Source organism: Chrysemys picta, chromosome 1, assembly GCF_011386835.1.
Source record: "Chrysemys picta bellii isolate R12L10 chromosome 1, ASM1138683v2, whole genome shotgun sequence".
Classification (NCBI taxonomy): domain Eukaryota; kingdom Metazoa; phylum Chordata; order Testudines; family Emydidae; genus Chrysemys; species Chrysemys picta.
Window position 1 is genome coordinate 46,747,869 of NC_088791.1, and position 18,364 is coordinate 46,766,232.

Here is an 18,364-nt window from a genome sequence, read left to right on the forward strand (position 1 = left end):
AGCAGCCCCCTTCCCCTTCCAGAAGCTAAAAGGTGGTGTCTTTACAACTTCAGGAACTTTGATGATATTAGCAGTTCCAGACTGTAATCTGCTTTATGAGGTTGGGAGATTGCCTGGCTGGTGCAGGTGATGTTACAGTTGGAGAGGGGAGGATAGTGGTGTAATTTATGGACTGTCGTCAGTAGCGCTTTTGCCATTCTGAATTGCAGAGTTATCAAAGTATATGCTCCATATTAATCAAAGAACCTTTTCCTCTGCTGGTATCTGATAGCTGCAAGGACCCATCCCTAGCCCTGAACTTAGTAGAGGGGATGGGAGAACTCTCAAGCCTCAGTGCAGAAGGCATCCCAGAGGAAATAGGGCTTTATGTACATTGTCTAAAGGAGTTGTGGGGATAGTTTGTTAGTTCTTTTTCATGAAAGGAAACAAGTATGTTTGGTAGAGAGGCAGTTGCAGATCATTTTTCCACGTTCTAGCCAGACCAACAAATAGTATAAACATAATAAGCAAGTCCAGGTCACTTTTATGAGGATAGAAGTGGGAAATGTTAAGTGAGCGCCAGGTGTTATGATTTGGTAGAAATTGTTTTTAATGATTATTTTAAATAAAATCAAAAACAAAAAAAAAGTTAAATTATATGGTACTATCAAACTGGGACAGTTACTTTCCCCCCTCCTATTGTTCATTACTGGCTGTGTCTTGTTTTATCTTAGGTTGTAATTTTTAGAAGCATGGACTATGTCTATCATTGTATTTGTAAAACATTCAGTGTTGGGGCATTTGGTACTATCATAATATACTAAAGGTGTTTTTAATATTTTTAGAGTTTTTATTACTATCCAGTGAAAAGAAACAAAATGAATATATACATCTTTCATATAGGCCAATGGACTCTAAACATGAATGATCTGTGTGCTCTAATTTAAACTGTTGTAAATATGGAATAACTCCATCAATTTCAATGGAGTTACATCTCTATAATAGCAGTGTAAATAAGGAAGCAAGATGACTACTCTTCTGAATAAAAGAGGGCATCTATAAAATCTTGAAATTGAAAGATTGAAAAATAAGAACTGAATCTTTCCTTAGTTTCTGTGTCTGTGGTGTCATCGAGGAAAATACAAGCTTCAACAAGATACTGTAAACTGAATTTGGGAATAAAAAAATAACCTCATGCTCAGACATTTTATTTTATATGCAGCAATTTGCAAACTAATTATTCTATCACATAGTACTTGGTCAAAGTTAGCGATAGGTCATTGGACAGGGATGCTTGTCTAAAGAATCAAATTATGTAAAGATCAGTCTTGATAGTCTGATCTGAGTACATTCTAAAGTAGTATAGAAATTTAGGATTTGCAGCTTCTGTGTTGTCTAAAGTTCCTCAGAATTCAAAATTTTAAAATTATGAAGTTTTTTCCACTAGTGTGAATAAGATTTTAGTGATCAAATGTGTTATGTTACTACTGTGCAGTGGCATATGTGAAATTTAACTTTTGGTCTCTGTCAAGCTTTAAGTGGAAAGTATACACATCACAAAATCTACCATTATTATTTTGTTGGCAGTCTCACCATAGATTATATGAATTGGGGCTTAGACAGTGAACCTGCCTACCAGCTTTACCCTACTATTAAGGATGAGGAACTTTAGTGGATCAGTATGGGGAATTTTGTGCCACTGTGTCCTGAGCTATGTGTGTTGTATAGATAATATTGTTTTATTTCAGTGTACAGTGTTGTGTTAGCAGATTTTATGATTGCAACATTCTCTTTTTTTTAAATCCTTCAGTTATCAGCAGGGTGTTGTAGCTGTGTTGGTCCCAGGATATTAGAGACAAGGTGGGTGAGATAATATCTTTTATTGGATCAACTCCTGTTGGTGAAAGAGACAGGCTTTTGAGGTACACAGATCTCTTCTGAAGGTTGTCTCTTTCACCAACCAAAGAGCTTTTTGTTGCTCAAAAGCTTGTTTCTTCCACCAAGAAAAGATATTGCCTCATCCACATTGTCTCTTTTTAGTTATTAATCATATTAAATCTAACTTTTATTTTAAATAGAACATAGGAGTGTGTGCATGTGCACAATACATCCTACAGAAAAAATCATTTATCTTTATTCCATAGGAGGGATATACACCACTTACTATTGCTATAACTGAAAATCACCAAGAGATGGTAGAGTTTCTTCTTAAAAAAGGAGCCGATGTACATGCTAGAGACAAGTCTAAAAGGTAAAGTATAGGTCAAACTATTATTAACTAATCTACAGAATAAGCAGTAGCCCAAAATTGTGGATGCTACAAAAGTAATACAGAGGCAGGTCCTCTGGTGTAGCTGATCTTCACAAAGCACAGATCAAAGATGTCTGTAAAAAAGGTACGTTAAAGCCTGCAAACAGCCCAATGACCAGTGTGATGTGGAGTGATCTGAATCCACCTACTTTCCTCTGGTCTTGGCTACTCTTCCTTGTTAGATCTGCATGAGGGAAGTGCTGTTTTGTAAGAAAACCTATGCCATCTAAGCAAAATCTGGATTATTCTGGCTATACTAGATTCCACTGGTGGTGTGGCACAAAGTGGAAAAGAATCTGTCCCTTAGCTTCTTTCTTGCTAGATGTCTACTTTTGAGAATAACCATGGTCATGAATAACCATTACAAATACGTTTTAAAATGTTTAAACCTCCAATTTTGTATTAATTAGCCCAGCAAGGTTTATTTTTAGCAGAAGGTGATTGCATGAATAAGGAATTCAGATTATATCAAATTCTGATCAGGGGATTAATTGACACTTATCTTAGATGCTTCCCTTTTCCAGCAAGTGGAAGAAACCCCAATTCTGGATGGTTAGTTCTTTTACTGCATAGTAAGGCCTAGGAGAGCCGGACTTCATTCTTGCAGCAATTTCAGTTCTTTAACAGCTTGCTGTGTGTGCCCTTGATACACATGTCGTGGTATCCTAATGAAGACTTAGTAGAAGGAATGACCCTAGCATGTGCAGCTCACAAGTGATCATCTTCCCAATGTGGATTTAGTCTGCTAGTGCAAAATCATGTATATTTTGCTGCTGGCAGGTCTCCCTAAATCAAACTTGTGATTGACTATATCTCACTTCAAGTGCAAAATGGAGTAAATCCTCTCTGAGAAATTATATTTCTGTGGGTTGGCTGCCATATTATTTGTGCCTGTGCAGTAATAAGTGCCGAAGGAGTCTGCAGTTTGCAGAATACATGCCATGTAAAATGTGTATGTCTATGTGATAAAAAGAAGAGCTTCTTGGTTTCCTGTCAGAAAGTAGTCTACTTGGAAGCCATATTCAGTATTTGTGAAGAAAGATTTTTCCTTGGTGAAATTTCAGTTCCTATATCTGTTTCATTGCACATTCAAAAATGGTATGGCTATAACACATCCCCTTAATATTCTTACAATCTGCTTGATTACGGGTATGGGAGAGCGCTATAAATGTTGTTAAGTAAACAGCTAAATATGCAAACGCCTTTCATATTGACTTCTGGAAACTGAACTACTGTTCTTATCTTGGGTTCATCATCTAATACAGGAGTGGGCAAACTACGGCCCGCGGGCTGGATCCGGCCCCTCAGGGCTTTGGATCCAGCCCGCGGCGCCACCGGCACAACGTCCCTGCAGCCCCCAAGCGGGGGGGCAGAGGGCTCCATGCGTTGCCTCCAGGCACCGCCCTCCACAGCTCCCGTTGGCCGGGAAAGGGGAACCGTGGCCAATGGGAGCTTCAGGGGAAGTACCTGGAAGCAGGGCAAGGGCAGCACACATGGAGCCCTCCGGCCCCTCCCTCCCTCCCCCAGGGGCCACAGCGCTTCCCGGAGCGGCACGGCGCCAGGGACAGGGCAGTCATGCCCTGGCCCCAGTGCGCGCCACTGCCACCCCAGAGCCGCTTGAGGTAAGCGGCGTCGGGCCAGAGCCCGAACCCCTCTTGTACCCTGCCCCCCAACCCCCGCTCTAAGTCCCCGCCTGCACCTCGCACCCCTCCTGCACCACAACCCCCTGCCCTGAGACCCCTCCCGCAGTCTGCACTCCTCCTGCACCCCTTCCCTGAGCCCCTTTGCATACCCTGCACCCCTTCTGCACCCCAACCCCCTTCCCTGAGCCCCCTCATACACCCCGCATCCCTTCTTTGCCCCAATCCCTTGCTCTGAGCCCCTTCCTGCACACCGGATCCCCTCCCACACCCCGCACTCCCTCACACACCCCACCCCCTGCATACAATTTCCCCACCCAGATGTGGCCCCCATCCAAAAAGTTTGCCCACTCCTGATCTAATAAGTCCTCTTCGACTGACTTCTGCAGCCATTCTTTTTCTATAAAGAGACTTTTAGGAAAGAATTCCCACTGGTAGTACCAGACTGGTGGTAGGCCTAGTAGTGAGTTGAATTAGTGTTAGTAGAAGTAAGAATTTTTTGAAAAATTCCCTAATTCAAACATACCTTTTATATTGTTAGTGTTATACTAACTTGTAAGAAGACAGTGCAGTAGTTTATTTTCCCTTCTGTTTACGCTTGAGTCTGAATTTTTTGGGTGTCTTGTTTTGATTTTGTTTAACTTGCGCTAGGAAGAAAGAGATTAATTATATTTTGAGAACAAATAGGGATTAAAAAAATTAAGGTGAAAGATCATATAAATTGATATGTTAAATGTCGTCTTGTGGTTGTTTTAGAACACCCCTCATGATTGCTGCCTCTGGAGGAGAGCTTAGTTTAATAAAAGTTCTCCTTCAGTATGGTGCTGACGTTTCCCATAAAGATATAAATGGATGGACATCTGAGGACCATGCTCATGTTGGTGGATACTCTAGGTAAGTTTTTACCCCTCTTTCAAAACTGTAGATTTGATAATGGAATCCTTGGTAGCAACTCCATAGTTCAATGATGTATTGAAATTTTAATTTCAAGTTTGAAAAAGAATTTGAGGACTTCTGTATCAAACCTATGTCTGAGCCATTGGAGTTGGTGGGTGAGATTCTGTGGCCAGCCCTGTGCAGGAGGTCAGACTAGATGATCATAATGGTCCCTGCTGACCTTAAAGTCTATGATTCTATGATTCTGTTTCACACCTCAGTGATTGAATTTAGTCTTCAAATTTGGCATGATAACTTGTCAAAAGACAGTTGAAAGTTCCATGTTGATAGAACATACAATATTCATATGTATTTATTTAAAAATCTTGAGGTATTCCTCCACAAAAAAACCTTTGTTAAATTGGAATTTAAGTTGCTAGACTGCATATTTGCAATACAAAACCTAAACAGCAAGGAAATAAGCAGTTAAATCATTCAGCATTACATCTGGATGTCATCTGTCAGTTCTCTATCTCTACCTCAACAACTAATATAATTAACCTGTAGAACTCATTGCTACAATAGATCATTGAGGCCAAGAGCTTAGTAAGGTTAAAAAAGATTAGATGTGAATGAGAACATGCACAGATTAGATAAGATACATTTTTGAAAAGGTTGTATTGTCATGTTTCAGGACATAAGCCAACCAGTAGCTGATGGGTATTAGAAAGAAAATTCCCTTAAGGATGGCAATTCCATGGTTGTCTGCAAGAACTGGCCACTGTCAGAGGCAGGGCACTGAAACACTGGTCTGATCTAGTATGGAAATTCCTGTTTTCCTAGAAAAGAATAAATATATCCATAAAGTTTTAATCATCTATCCCATCAGAGGCTCTTGCAGGCTTCCTAAGATCCCTGGGGTATCTGGCCGCTCCAGGTAGCATTTACTGCCCTTATTGACCTCCTCAGTTCCCAGTGTTTTGTAGGGTTTCTTGCCATTTTAGAATTGGGCATTCCTCATGGCACTGAGACAATAATGCTTAGGGTTTTTTTTGTTTTTAAAGAAGTAAAAAAATTTGTTGAAGTTTTAACAGGTTTACAAATCCTTGCTGGGTAAATATCAGAGACTAAATTATTACTGCATATGAAGCCTCCTCATCGTACATTTGTTACAAAATGTCAACAAAATGGGGTTAAATCTTGTTTCAGTTGCACAGAGGGACTAAGCAGGGATGTCTGTTTTCTCCTTTACTTTTGCACTCGCTATCAATCCTTTTGCACAGAGAATAAGGACAAATAAATCTATCATAAGAATTAAACTTGCAGGAACACATCAGAAAATAGCTTCATATGCAGATGATGTAATATTATTTTTTTAATCTAAACCAAATATTTCCCTAAAATTAGTTTCTAAAGAAATCCATGACTTTGAGAAAGCATCTGGATTTAAAGTAAATTATGCCAAATCTGAAATGCTAGCTAAAAATTTGCCTGGTTCTGAAAAGTAATTCCTTTAGAAAACATTTTGGTACACATGAGCAACAAATTATATAAAATACCTGGACATTTAGATCTCAAACAGCCTAGAAGAGCTCCAAGATTTAAATGTCAAACCACTACTTTAGCAAATGAAAAAAGATTTGGAGTGCTGGTGGAAGCATGCAATTTCTTTTTTTGGGAAGAACAATCCAGTCAAAATTAACATTTTGCCAAGGATAGCTTGTTTCCAAATCTTTCTGTGATCATCCCAGATTAGACCCCAGCCAGATTTTCATAGAATCCTAGATTATTAGGGGTGGAAGAGACCTTGGGAGGTCATCTAGTCCAATCCCCTGCTCAAAGCAGGACCAACACCAACTAAATCATCCCAGCCAGGGCTTTGTCATGGGGTTGTTGGAATTTATGTGGAATAAGAAAAGACCAAGAGTGAATGCAGGTACTTTGTACAGACCCATTAAACGGGCTGTGCTACCTGTTCCAAATATTCTATGGTACTGTCAACCCAACCAGCTCAAAGAAATTGTGTATTGGGGGCTCTCTAACCCAGCCAAACACTGGGTTTTTATTGAATAAGAAAATTTTGGCCATGTAAACATTGTTTAGGCTACCATTGATTAATAAAAAATTATGCCCTCCAGAAATTTATACACATCCTTTAGCAAAGGCTATTTTATGAATTTATGATAGGAGATACATTATTTTCCCTCACTGATGACACCCATTGCAAATAATCCAGATCTTAACCAAAATCATGAACGAGAGAGCTTTAAGGATTGGGAAAGCCATGAAATATATAAGGTTGGCCTGCTATTCCACGAAGAAACTTTTCTAACTTATTAGAGATCAAAACTAACTTTAACTGGCCTGCTCTCTTATGGTACCAATGCTTTCAAATTAGGCATTATTTTTCTCAACATTTAAAACAGCTGTTTTGTATAGAAAGCTAAATTTAATAGGAGTAACAGCATCTGGTCAATTAAAAAAAATTATAACTAATTTATATTAGGGCTGTCAAGAGATTCCAAAAATTAATTGCGATTAATTACGTGATTAAAAAGATTAAATATTTTTGGATGTTTTCTACATTTTCAAATATATTAATTTCAATTATAACACAGAATACAAAGTGTACAGTGCTCACTTTATATTTTTTATTACAAATGTTTGCACTGTAAAAAACAAAAGAAACAGTATTTTTCAATTCACCAAATACAAGTACTGTAATGCAATCTCCTTTATAATGAAAGTTGAACTTACAAATGTAGAATTATGTACCAAAAAACCTGCATTCAAAAATAAAAAAATGTAAAACTTTAGAGCCTACAAGTGTGTGACGTTGCACTCCATATTCTTTATGAAAATATGCTTATGATATGAATATGATATAACTGAGATGTACTTTATGTTAGATGGGTCTTGTAAGGTATCACTGGAAAGGTTATAATTTATTGAATGTGATTATCCAATTTGTATGCCTGTATCATTTCTGTATCTGAAGTTAGGAATTTTGACTATGTATCTGTATATCAACTATGCTACTTTGGGTGACGCCTGCTGCTAACATTTCAGGTACATCAATGGAAAAGCCAGACAGGGCTGATGGCCCATCAGATATCGAAAGGCACTTCAGATTCTTAAACCATGTGTCGAGTGCTGTAGCTATCTTTAGAAACCTCACATTGGTACCTTCTTTGTGTTTTGTCAAATCTGCAGCGAAAGTGTTCTTAAAGAGAACAACATATGCTGAGTCATCATCTGAAACTACAGTAACATGAAATATATGGCAGAATTAGGGTAAAATAGAGCCGGAGACCTACAATTCTCCCCCAAAGAGTTCAGTCACAAATGTAATTAATGCATTATTTTTTTAATGAGTGTCATCAGCATGGAAACGTCCTCTGGAATGGTGGCCGAAGCACAAAGGGGCCTACGAATGTTTAGCATATCTGGCACGTAAATACCTTGCAGTGCCGGCTACAAAAGTCCCGTACGAACGCCTGTTTTCACTTTCTGGTGACAATGTAAATAAGAAGTGGGCAGCATTATCTCCTGTAAATGTAATCAAACTTGTTTGTCTTAGCGATTGGCTGAACGAGAGGTAGGACTGAGTAGATTTGTAGGCTCTAAAGTTTTACATTGTTTTGTTTTTGAGTGCAGTTATGTAACCAAAAAACCCCTTCATTTGTAAGTTGCACCTATACGATAAAGAGATTGGATTACGGTACTTGTATGAAGTGAATTGAAAAATACTGTTTTTTATTTTTTACAGTACAAATATTTGTAATAAAAAATAATATAAAGTGAGCAGTGTACACTTTGTATTCTGTGTTGTAATTGAAATCAATATATTTGAAGAGGTAGAAAAACATCCAAAAAATGTAATAAATTTCAATTGGTATTCTGTTGCTTAACAATGCGATTAAAACTGTGATTCATCGCAATTAATTTTTTAAATCATGATTAATTTTTTTCAATTAATCAAGTGAGTTAACTGCGATTAATCGACAGCCCTAATTTATAGCTTTGCAGACAGCTTTTCTAAGGAAAAAAAAAAAAGATTTTATATAACACACTAGAAAAAGGACCTGGGTAGGCAAATTACCCCAGAGGAATGGGGTTTGATCTGCAAAAGGGGACCAGCACCCTCAGTCTGAAGCACAATAAAAGAAATTTCCTTTGAATTACTGTTTCGGTGGTACCTCACAGCAGTCAGGTAAAAAATATATAGAGATTGAATTGGGATAATGTTGGATAAATTGTGGTGAAAGAGGAGATTTTATGTATATATTGTGGACATGTCCAGTCATTAGAGAGTATTGGAATTCAATCTGTAAGCAAATATCACATATTGTTGGATATTTATTACCAAATGATACTTTGGTAGTCCTCCTGGAGATTCTTGCAGAAATGATCACACTGAAGGAAATGAAGAATTAATCTCTCATCTGCTAGTAGCTGCTTGGCTACTGATAGCCATTCCTTGGAAAAATAAAAATAGTCCAACCATAGAGGAATGGTTCAAAAAATATGAGAGGTGGTTGTTATGAAAAATTAACAGCAATTATGTACCCAGCAAAATAGAGAACAAATAGATTCTTAGATATTTGTATACCTTTTTATTCAATACTCAAAATACATTCAGCTGCATAACACCCCAGCACACCTGTAATTTTTTTTCAAATATTAAGATTTGATAGACATGCCTGGCCTGTTAAATATGTGTCATCAGAGATTTCACTCAATTTAATAGTCACTAGGAACAGCATGTCGTAGCTGTTGTAATGATACTCTATAACAGGGTAGGCAACCTATGGCACGCGTGCCAAAGATGGCATGCGAGCTGATTTTCAGTGGCACTCACACTGCCCGGGTCCTGGCCACCGGTCTGGGGGCTCTGCATTTTAATTTAATTTTAAATGAAGCTTCTTAAACATTTTAAAAACCTATTTACTTTACATACAACAATAGTTTAGTTATATATTATAGACTTATAAAAAGAGACCTTCTAAAAACATTAAAATGTATTACTGGCACGCGAAACCTTAAATTAGAGTGGAAAAAATGAAGACTCAGAACACACCTTCTGGTTGCCGACCCCTGCTCTATAATATGGTAACACCCTGTTAAATAGAGTCATCTGATAACTATATTCCTGTATAATGTCTCTTTAAACAAAAGCTCACTATTGTAATGATTATTGTTTTGTGTCTGATATTTACATGGAAAAGACTTGCAAACCTGTTAATACACCTCTACCTCAATATAACGCGGTCCTCGGGAGCCAAAAAATCGTACTACGTTATAGGTGAAACCGCGTTCTATCGAACTTGCATTGATCCGCCGGAGAGCGCAGCCCCGCCCCCCCGGAGCACTGCTTTACTGTGTTCTATCGGATTGCATAATATCGGGGTAGAGGTGTACTTCCTAAATAAATAGTTTAGGTTTGTTTGACCTTTTTTTTTTTTTTTTTTTTTAACATTAGAAAGTCTTTATGCTTTAATTGCCTAAAGGTTTCAAAAGTGCCTAAATCCCAATAAAAGTCAATTACATGCTCTAGAAAATTTTATCCACATTCTCCATTAACTCACACCAAGAAAATCCCATCACAACAAGATTATGATCCTGCAATTTGATCTGTATTTGAGGAGCTGCATTGACATCAGAGGAACTCCATGCATGTTTAAGGGTCTGCCGATGCAGATCAGATTGCAAGTTAGGTATCTAAATTATTAAAATATATATTTAAAATGTTACAGTTTACAGTTAAAATTTTACCGGTAGCCTCTAATACAGTGAAATATTGTACATTATCTTTTTAGATCTCACCATGAATAATGAATGTTACTGTTATAGTCAATATTATATATTTAAATGTCACATTACTATTTCCCTAATGTGTTTTCTTTCTGTCTGTGGGTAGTCTTAGTAAACAACTTTCTGAGTATGCCAACTGGAAAAATGTAGAAAAACCTTCTCCAAACAATACAAAAGGCATGTCGGTGTTTAGCAGTCCAGACAGGGTTGGAGATGTTGGTTTTGCTTTGGGCGCACCTGCTACAGATAAAGAAGGTAGGATTGTTTTAAAAAAAAAATCAATTAAATGAAGAGTCTGTAGCTATTTTACTCACACATCTTGTTAAAACTGTTTTTAGTCATCCAGCAAAGGAAAGAGAGTGACCAATCTGGGAAGTTTTGTACGTGCTCCCACCTCTCATTAGTTGGCTATGATCTCAGCAGATTCTTGTTGCACCTCCTGTGGTTGGTTGTGATCTGTCTTGCCAAAGGATTGCAGCCTCCTCCCCACCAGATCTCACTAGGATATATACAAAAAAATTCTGCTGTTTTAAAAATATGGGAACTGAAATAATATATTTGTTCAGGCATATAATTTTTCCTGCTGCCTGTTCACTTCTGATGTGGTGAATCCGCGTACAGAAAACTGCAGATCAATCCATACATTAAGTCAGGAGATTTCTTCTTTCTGCAGTAAGGAAGTGATGGAGAAATTCAGTATAAGAACACATGTCTCTATATTTGGCTTCCACTGAATTTGCGTGTGTGTGTGTATATGATATATGTGCAACCTTAATTAGGCTGTTTAAAATAGAAGGAGTGGGTTAACTTTTGTCACCTTCAGTCACAGTTTTCTGTTTCTGTCATAACTAAGCTGTTGTGAATTTTTTTATGATATTACAAAGTATTATGGCTTTGTGTAAACAAACTCATAAACAGTAAAAATATAGTTTTTGTGTATACATTATGGCCTTTAAAATAATTAGGTACATTGTTGGACAAAGTTTTGCTTTGTTTTTGGTTCTTACATAATGTCATTTTGTAAACTAATGTTTAATTTAGTTAAGTAATGCACTGAGTAGAAACATAAATTATGAATAGTGACATGATCATGATATAAATATCTTTATATGGGAAAAGAATCCATTAAGGAACTTACAAAATCTAATCTACAACTACAAGCCTCTCAGGCACTAAATTCCATAAACAAAACGTATTTTCCCACCTTGAAATCCCCCTTTACCATGTAAAGTACAAGCAATTTAAAATAATAAACCTGAGTGATTTATATTAAGATTTCATATTGTTTATGATATTAATACATAATCATTAAATGTAACAATGAGGTGAGTGGACACAGCTGATATCATTCAAATGCAGCAAATCACACAGTTTTTGAAAATTTTGAGGAAGTATGTGAGCAAACCAAAACACAGCAGGTTCACCCTTACTCTCCTTTTTCCTTCCCAAAAGACTAAACCAAATTTAGGGCCAAATCCTGTTCCAGCCCTGCTCAGTGACATGGCGCTGAACTCCTTGGTCCTGCCTGATTCTGTATGTGGAGTACTATGTGTGCTGGTATCTTGAAGAATTAAATCTTGTGATTTGGGGCTCCACACACCATCCACACACAAATCAAATTGTAGCTCCCTCCCAAAAGACTGTGATGCGGCTCCTGACCTTGAGGGTTTGATGGCTAAAAGCTGTGCACATGCCTACTGATCCTGTAGTGACAGGTCTCATGACTGACAGTCACACATGGAGTTTGTGAGGCTGAAAGAACAATACTATTTTATAGTTCCAAAGTGGAGCTACTGGCTGGGAGGGAAGGATGAACCGTTGGGCCAAATAACACCTCCATCTCCTGCGTAATTACTGTCGTCTGTGGAACCACCTGGTATTGCTATTACAGATAAACAGAACATGAGTGAAGACTTATCTTAGTACCCATATAATGTACATACCTGAATAAAAACATTGCAGCTGAGAGAAAAAGGCTCAGGGAAGAGTATACCATCCCTTCAGTTTACTGAGCCCAGGTCTCAAAGGTTCATTTTTCTTCTTTGGGTGTGATGGCACTTAAATGATCTCTCTGGACCACTTCTCTCCTAATGTTGCATTTCTGAAGCGGTTAGTACAGGTGTGTGATGGCACTGACCTGTGGAGATGCAGAAGGGCTGTCTGGAGATGTGAAGTTTATTTGAGTTCTTGGTCTCCTGAGCAGTTCTGGCAGTTCTGTGACTGGAAAGCAGGCATGGACCCTGTCTGCACCCTGTTCTGCATACTCAGGATCATTCACACTGTTGCAAAGCCAGAATAATCAGGAATTGGGATCTAACATGCTTCCTATAAGAGATTGGAATATGGCTTTTAAAGTCTTTTCAATAAAAATAAAAGGAGGTAATTTCACCATTTGTCCTTTAGTTGAGAATATGCTATTAGATCAGCAGTTTGTCATATTCTTGTATATGCAGGAAATCTCATGGCTCATTTTGGTCAATTTCACGGTCATAGGATTTTAAAAATATTTCATAATTTCAGATATTTCAATCTGAAATTTCAAGGTATTGTAAGTGTAGGAGTCCTGACCCAAAAAGGAGTTGTGTGCGGGGGGCGGTCGCAAGGTTATTATAGGTGCTACCCTTACTTCTGCGCTGGAGGTGGCACTGCCTTCAGAGCTGGAGAGCGGTGACTGCTGGCTGGGATCCCAGCTCTGAAGGTAGAGTTGCTGCCAGCAGCAGCAGTGCAGAAGTAAGGATGCCAGGGTATGGTATTGCCACCCTTTCTTCCGCGCTGCTGCCTGCAGAGCTGGGCTTCAGTCAGCAGCCGCCACTCTCTGACCACCCAGCTCTTAAGGCAGCGCAGAAGTAAGGATGGCAATACCGCAACCCCCCAAAAATAACCTTGCGACCCTCCTGCAACTCCCTTTTGGGTCCAGACTCCCAATTTGAGAAATGCTGGTTTTCCCCCGTGAAATATGTATAGTATAGGGGAAAAGCACACAAAAGACCAGATTTCACAGGAGGAGACGAGGTTTCACGGTCCGTGATGTGTTTTTCATGGCCATGAATTTGGGAAAGCCCTACTCATTGGTCAGTCTGATGCTGCTGCGTTTCAAGCACCAAATCTTTATTGTAGTGAAGGGGTGTGATTATCTCTTCCTTGTTTCTTCTTTCTTTGCCTTTCTCTGTTTGCAAAGTGTTGTTGGTAATGAATAAAGAAAGTTTTCTTTAAAGAAACACTGCTTTGTTGCATGGACGTCATTAGTCTTAAGTCAATGAGCGCTGTGAGGATACAATATACCAGAAAATCAACCATATGTATCTCAAGTTGGGCATTTAAGAACTGAAGGACCCCAAATTAGTGGACACTTAAAACAGCTTGGGCCTTAACTACTTTGTATATCATGGTCATTCTCATTTGTAAGGTAGGGAAAATGGTCATCAAAAAACAAATGGGACAAAATGGTTAAAAAAAAATTACATTTTCCCCCAACCAGCTCACATATTTTTAAACTGCTTAAAGGTCAATAAACTGCACTGGACTGGCAAACCAGTACAAACATTGTAGGATCAGAAAACTTTCTTTTAATTTTCCTGGACAGATGATCTTAATTAAAAGAAATAAAATGGGATGAGATTTTAATATTTCTCTTTAAGAGCTATACTCTGTAAAATATGTGGAAAGTAGAGTGACTGTAGTTTAATTAAAAGATTTTGGGGGGGCAGGGAAGAAAGCATATAAGGAATTAGAGAACAATTTGATGAGGTTCAAAGACCAAAAAATGCCCCTGCTTGCCACTTTGTCACTATTTCCTTACATTCTGCTACCCTTGTGCCCTTACAACTTTTTTGGAAAAAATGTTCAGAAAACTTGAAATTCTTTTTGCATTTTACCATGTCTGTTTTAATGTTTTAAATTTGTATCAAAACAATTCTTAAATGTACTGTTTTGGTTGATCATTGATAGACTCAGTAAAAACGCCGTCTGGGTAGAAAAACATTTGATTAGAATACAAACCATGTACAGGTCATGACAAATTCTGCTAATTTTTAGTATCATTTTGTAATGTAAATTAAGCTAATGTTTTACAAATTGTGATTGATTAGGCACTACTTTATCTCAGAACCTGTAAACATAATTTATTTTTTTGTTTTGGGGATCCTTAATGTGTACCAAATTCACGGCTGTGAAAAATGCATCACAACTGTGAAATCTGGTCTTTATTATACAGATTTCATGGGGAAGACCAGCGTTTCTCAAATTGGGAGTCCCAGCCCAAAAGAGGGTCATGTGGGGGGGGGGTTGCAATGTTATTGTAGTGGGGATGCAGTATTGCCACTCTTCCTTCTGCGCTGCCTTCAGAGCTGGGAGACCGGAGAGCAGTGGCTGCTGGCCAGGCACCCAGCTCTGAAGGCAGCAAGCTGCCAGCAGCAGTGCAGAAGTAAAGGTTGGCAGTGCCATACCGTGCCACCCTTTACTTCTGTGCTGCTGCCTTCAGAGTTGGGTCAGGACCCCTACAGTTACAACACTGTGAAATTTCAGATTTAAATATCAGAAAACATGAAATTTACGATTTTTAAAATCCTATGACTGAAATTGACCAAATGGGCTGTATATTTGGTAGGGCCCTATTAATGTGCCTTAATTTTTCCTTATTTAACTGTTTAGTCTCTTTTAAAAAGTCTTTAAAAAACTGTCAAATAGATTAGTCAAAGATAATTACCAAATTCTAAGTTCACTTCTCTGTCAAAGAAAAAATATAACTTTGAAAGGCCATCATGTTTATAGTGCTTGCCAAATAGCATGTCCATGTTCCCCTGCTATGTCTGCAACTGCAGTTACAGTAGTTGATAAAGTAACTAAACTTGGCCAGATTGCCCTTTCTGTGGGAAAACCCACTGCAGAGACATGGTGAAGAAAAGCCTGTGAGGGAACCTGGCGGTGTTTCCTCTGAACTTCATCTGCTCGCACCCTGCCACTCAAGAGAAGTTCAGTCCATGGTTTCCCCTCAGGTTTGCGTAGACCTTGGGAATGTAGCAAAGTCATAGCATCTTTTATGTGGAAGTGCAGAGCCCCTGCATTGGCTCTGGGATAGCTGCTTCATTCTGATTTCTGCTTATGGCTACCTGTGGCGTTCTTTCAACAGCATGGAGCACTCTCAGAAAACTAAAATAGCTCCAGTATGAATTACTTTTTTCAGAGTATTTCCTGTGGAGTTGGAGGTCAATGTGTGTCCTGCCCCTGTCCCCACACTGTTCACTCTTCTCACTTGTGGGTCTGGGGTAGGAGGAATTCTCTCACCACTTTCACATGGTCATGGACTGATGTATGTAAAGAGGATCCCCTCCAGCCCCAGATTTGGGACAATAGGGTAGGTCTTTTTATTATTTCAGGTGTATACAAATAAGAGACACTATTTTAAGGTGAGCTGCCTTAAAGCTACAACTTTATTAGCAAGTATTAGAAACATACTTAACCATGCCTATGGGGAAATGGTCTCAAACCGCTTCACAACCGGAGAATGTGTCCTGATCTGAAGTGTGATTGCATGGCATCCCCAGTGCAAAGGTCTCCTGTATTAACTCTGGACAATGGAGCTTACAGATTTAGCTTTCTGGAAAGACAAAACATCAGCTTTGGAGCACTGTATTTGTGAAGGGAATTTAGGCCCTCCAGCAGGCAAACTTTATTGTACTGCACTGATGCTTTCCCTGCATTCCATGTATATGGTGAAAATAAACATACCTGCAATACATGGAGTGGGTGCTTATACAAACATTTTATATATATCCCCACACATATGAAGAAATATGACAGACTAGAACCACATGAGTTCAGGGAGGCAGGAATTAGAGATTGACAGTATTAAAGTACAAATCTGATGGAGAAATGTTTTTGTTTTCATATTGAATTGAGGGTATTTCAAATAATAGAGAATAAGTTGAAAATTAAACTTATTAGCAGGGTCTTAAAAGAGTCTATACAGATAGCATTTCTTGTTTGCTTTCAGCACTATCATAACTGCTCAGTAGATTAATAACAGTCAGTAGTTATGTATTTCTTTGTTTCATCTTCATATATGCATGTTTCTGCTTTACAACTTTATTTTCTGATTTCATTGTTTCATCTGTCCTTTCCATGCCTTTCCCTAAACGGAAATAGAAATGCAACAGTCTCCCAACCAGACATCAAGAACAAGAGATTCAGGGAAAGGTATTCCATACGATAAGACTTCCAATGTGAAAATACCAAATTCAAGTGTTTATACATATTTGATGGTTATTATTTTTGTGTGAATTCAAAAGTCCTTTAATGGCTTGATTTTACTTTCTAAATCGTTTTTTTGTGGTGGTGATGTTATAGCTTTTGTTGTTTTTGCAAATCTTTTAGAACTAATTAGTCAGTCCTGGCATTTGTCATGGAAGAGTGCAGAATGTAATGTGTTAATGTGTGTTGTAGCGTGTCATTAAGTAATAGGGTGTTCCTATTTAAATCTATTAATTTGATATTGCTCCAAACTTGAGATGGGCCTGAGCCAAAACTGTGGATATGAGCAACCCTCAAATACAGTTTGAATTTAGATCAAACACTTTATGGCTGGTCCAAACCAAACCCAAAGGTGTCTGAAACACCCAAAACTTGCAGCATGAATTAGTCTCTTGTCTTCTAAAGGAAAATCATAATTCATTATTGCTGTAAAATGTGTAACAGTTATAGGTAACCATCAAGAATTTAGAACATTTTCAATTTAAAATAAATGGATTACAACAATAATAATAGTCAAGACTCTCTTCTTCATAGCTGCCCCTTCTCCTTCAGAAAAGAGACAGATTGGTTAAAAATATATAATTTATGGGAATTCCTGTAAAATCGGGGAGGGGGGGCGGTTGTGTGTGTACTGCAATCTTTTGGGAAAAACAAAATAAAAAATTAAATTTTCTGTTATTTTAAAAAATATATTTTTGAAGTCAACTTTTGTAAATAAAACTTCTGATTTTTTTAAAGGCATAATGTGACTAAAAGACTGATCAAAATTGCAGTGCAAAAAAGAGAAACATTTTGAAGAACAATCAACAAACTAAATTATCAAATTTATAATAAAAATATTTTAAAAATGGAAAAAATGTTGGGAGGAAAAGGATTGTTTTTAAGAGAGTTACTCTTTTTGAGAATAGGACAAAATTCATTAAAAATATTCATACTTACCTCCATTCTTGCTAATCAGAATTTTTTATCAGTATTTCACCTATGCCCAGAGTTGAAGTTACAACCCTTCAGGCATGTCTAGCAAAAATGACACAGTAGCTGTAAACAGTAAGGCAAAATATGAAAATTCTGCTCAGATTATGAAAAAATAGTCATCAATGTACCAACATTTAATTCTGGAGTTATGAAGAATATAATTACTGTCATATTAAAACAAGTTTATTTGTATTTTGTTTGGTTCTTTGTAGAACAGGGGACATGTATGCCTTGAGATTAACTTGGCCTATGCTTAAATAACTAACACGTTGCTGTTAATTTTCAGTTTCCTGACTTTATTATGTTTATTTCAGTCTTTTATTTAAGACAGCTCTTTGCTATTTGATTTCCATGTTAAGAAGTTTAAAAAAAAATTCTTCATGGAAAGTCACAAACGGCATATTCATCACGTCTTTTAAAATAAGAATTACAAGCGTTAATGCACAATGATCTCTCAAATATTAATTTTTCTGAACATAGAACAGTATTTATTTTCTGATCCTGGAAATTCCAGAGCGCC

The 18,364-nt window shown here is 37.7% G+C and overlaps 1 protein-coding gene across 16 annotated transcripts in view; it reads left to right on the forward strand.

Annotated features, from left to right (window-relative positions):
* ANKRD26 (ankyrin repeat domain containing 26) overlaps positions 1–18,364 on the forward strand; it is a 178,499-nt gene that overhangs the window by 15,081 nt on the left and 145,054 nt on the right. For 15 of the 16 annotated variants that reach the window (XR_010592041.1, XM_024109004.3, XM_008172589.4 and 12 more), the window contains 4 exons: positions 2,124–2,230; positions 4,687–4,824; positions 10,727–10,875; positions 16,765–16,815. Coding sequence is in view for 15 of the 16 variants with exons in the window: in XM_024109004.3 (XP_023964772.2) it covers positions 2,124–2,230; positions 4,687–4,824; positions 10,727–10,875; positions 16,765–16,815 (445 nt within the window). In the remaining variant the exon portion in view is untranslated. The remainder of the gene's footprint in view (positions 1–2,123; positions 2,231–4,686; positions 4,825–10,726; positions 10,876–16,764; positions 16,816–18,364) is intronic. The other variant, XM_024109009.3, reaches the window with a different exon arrangement.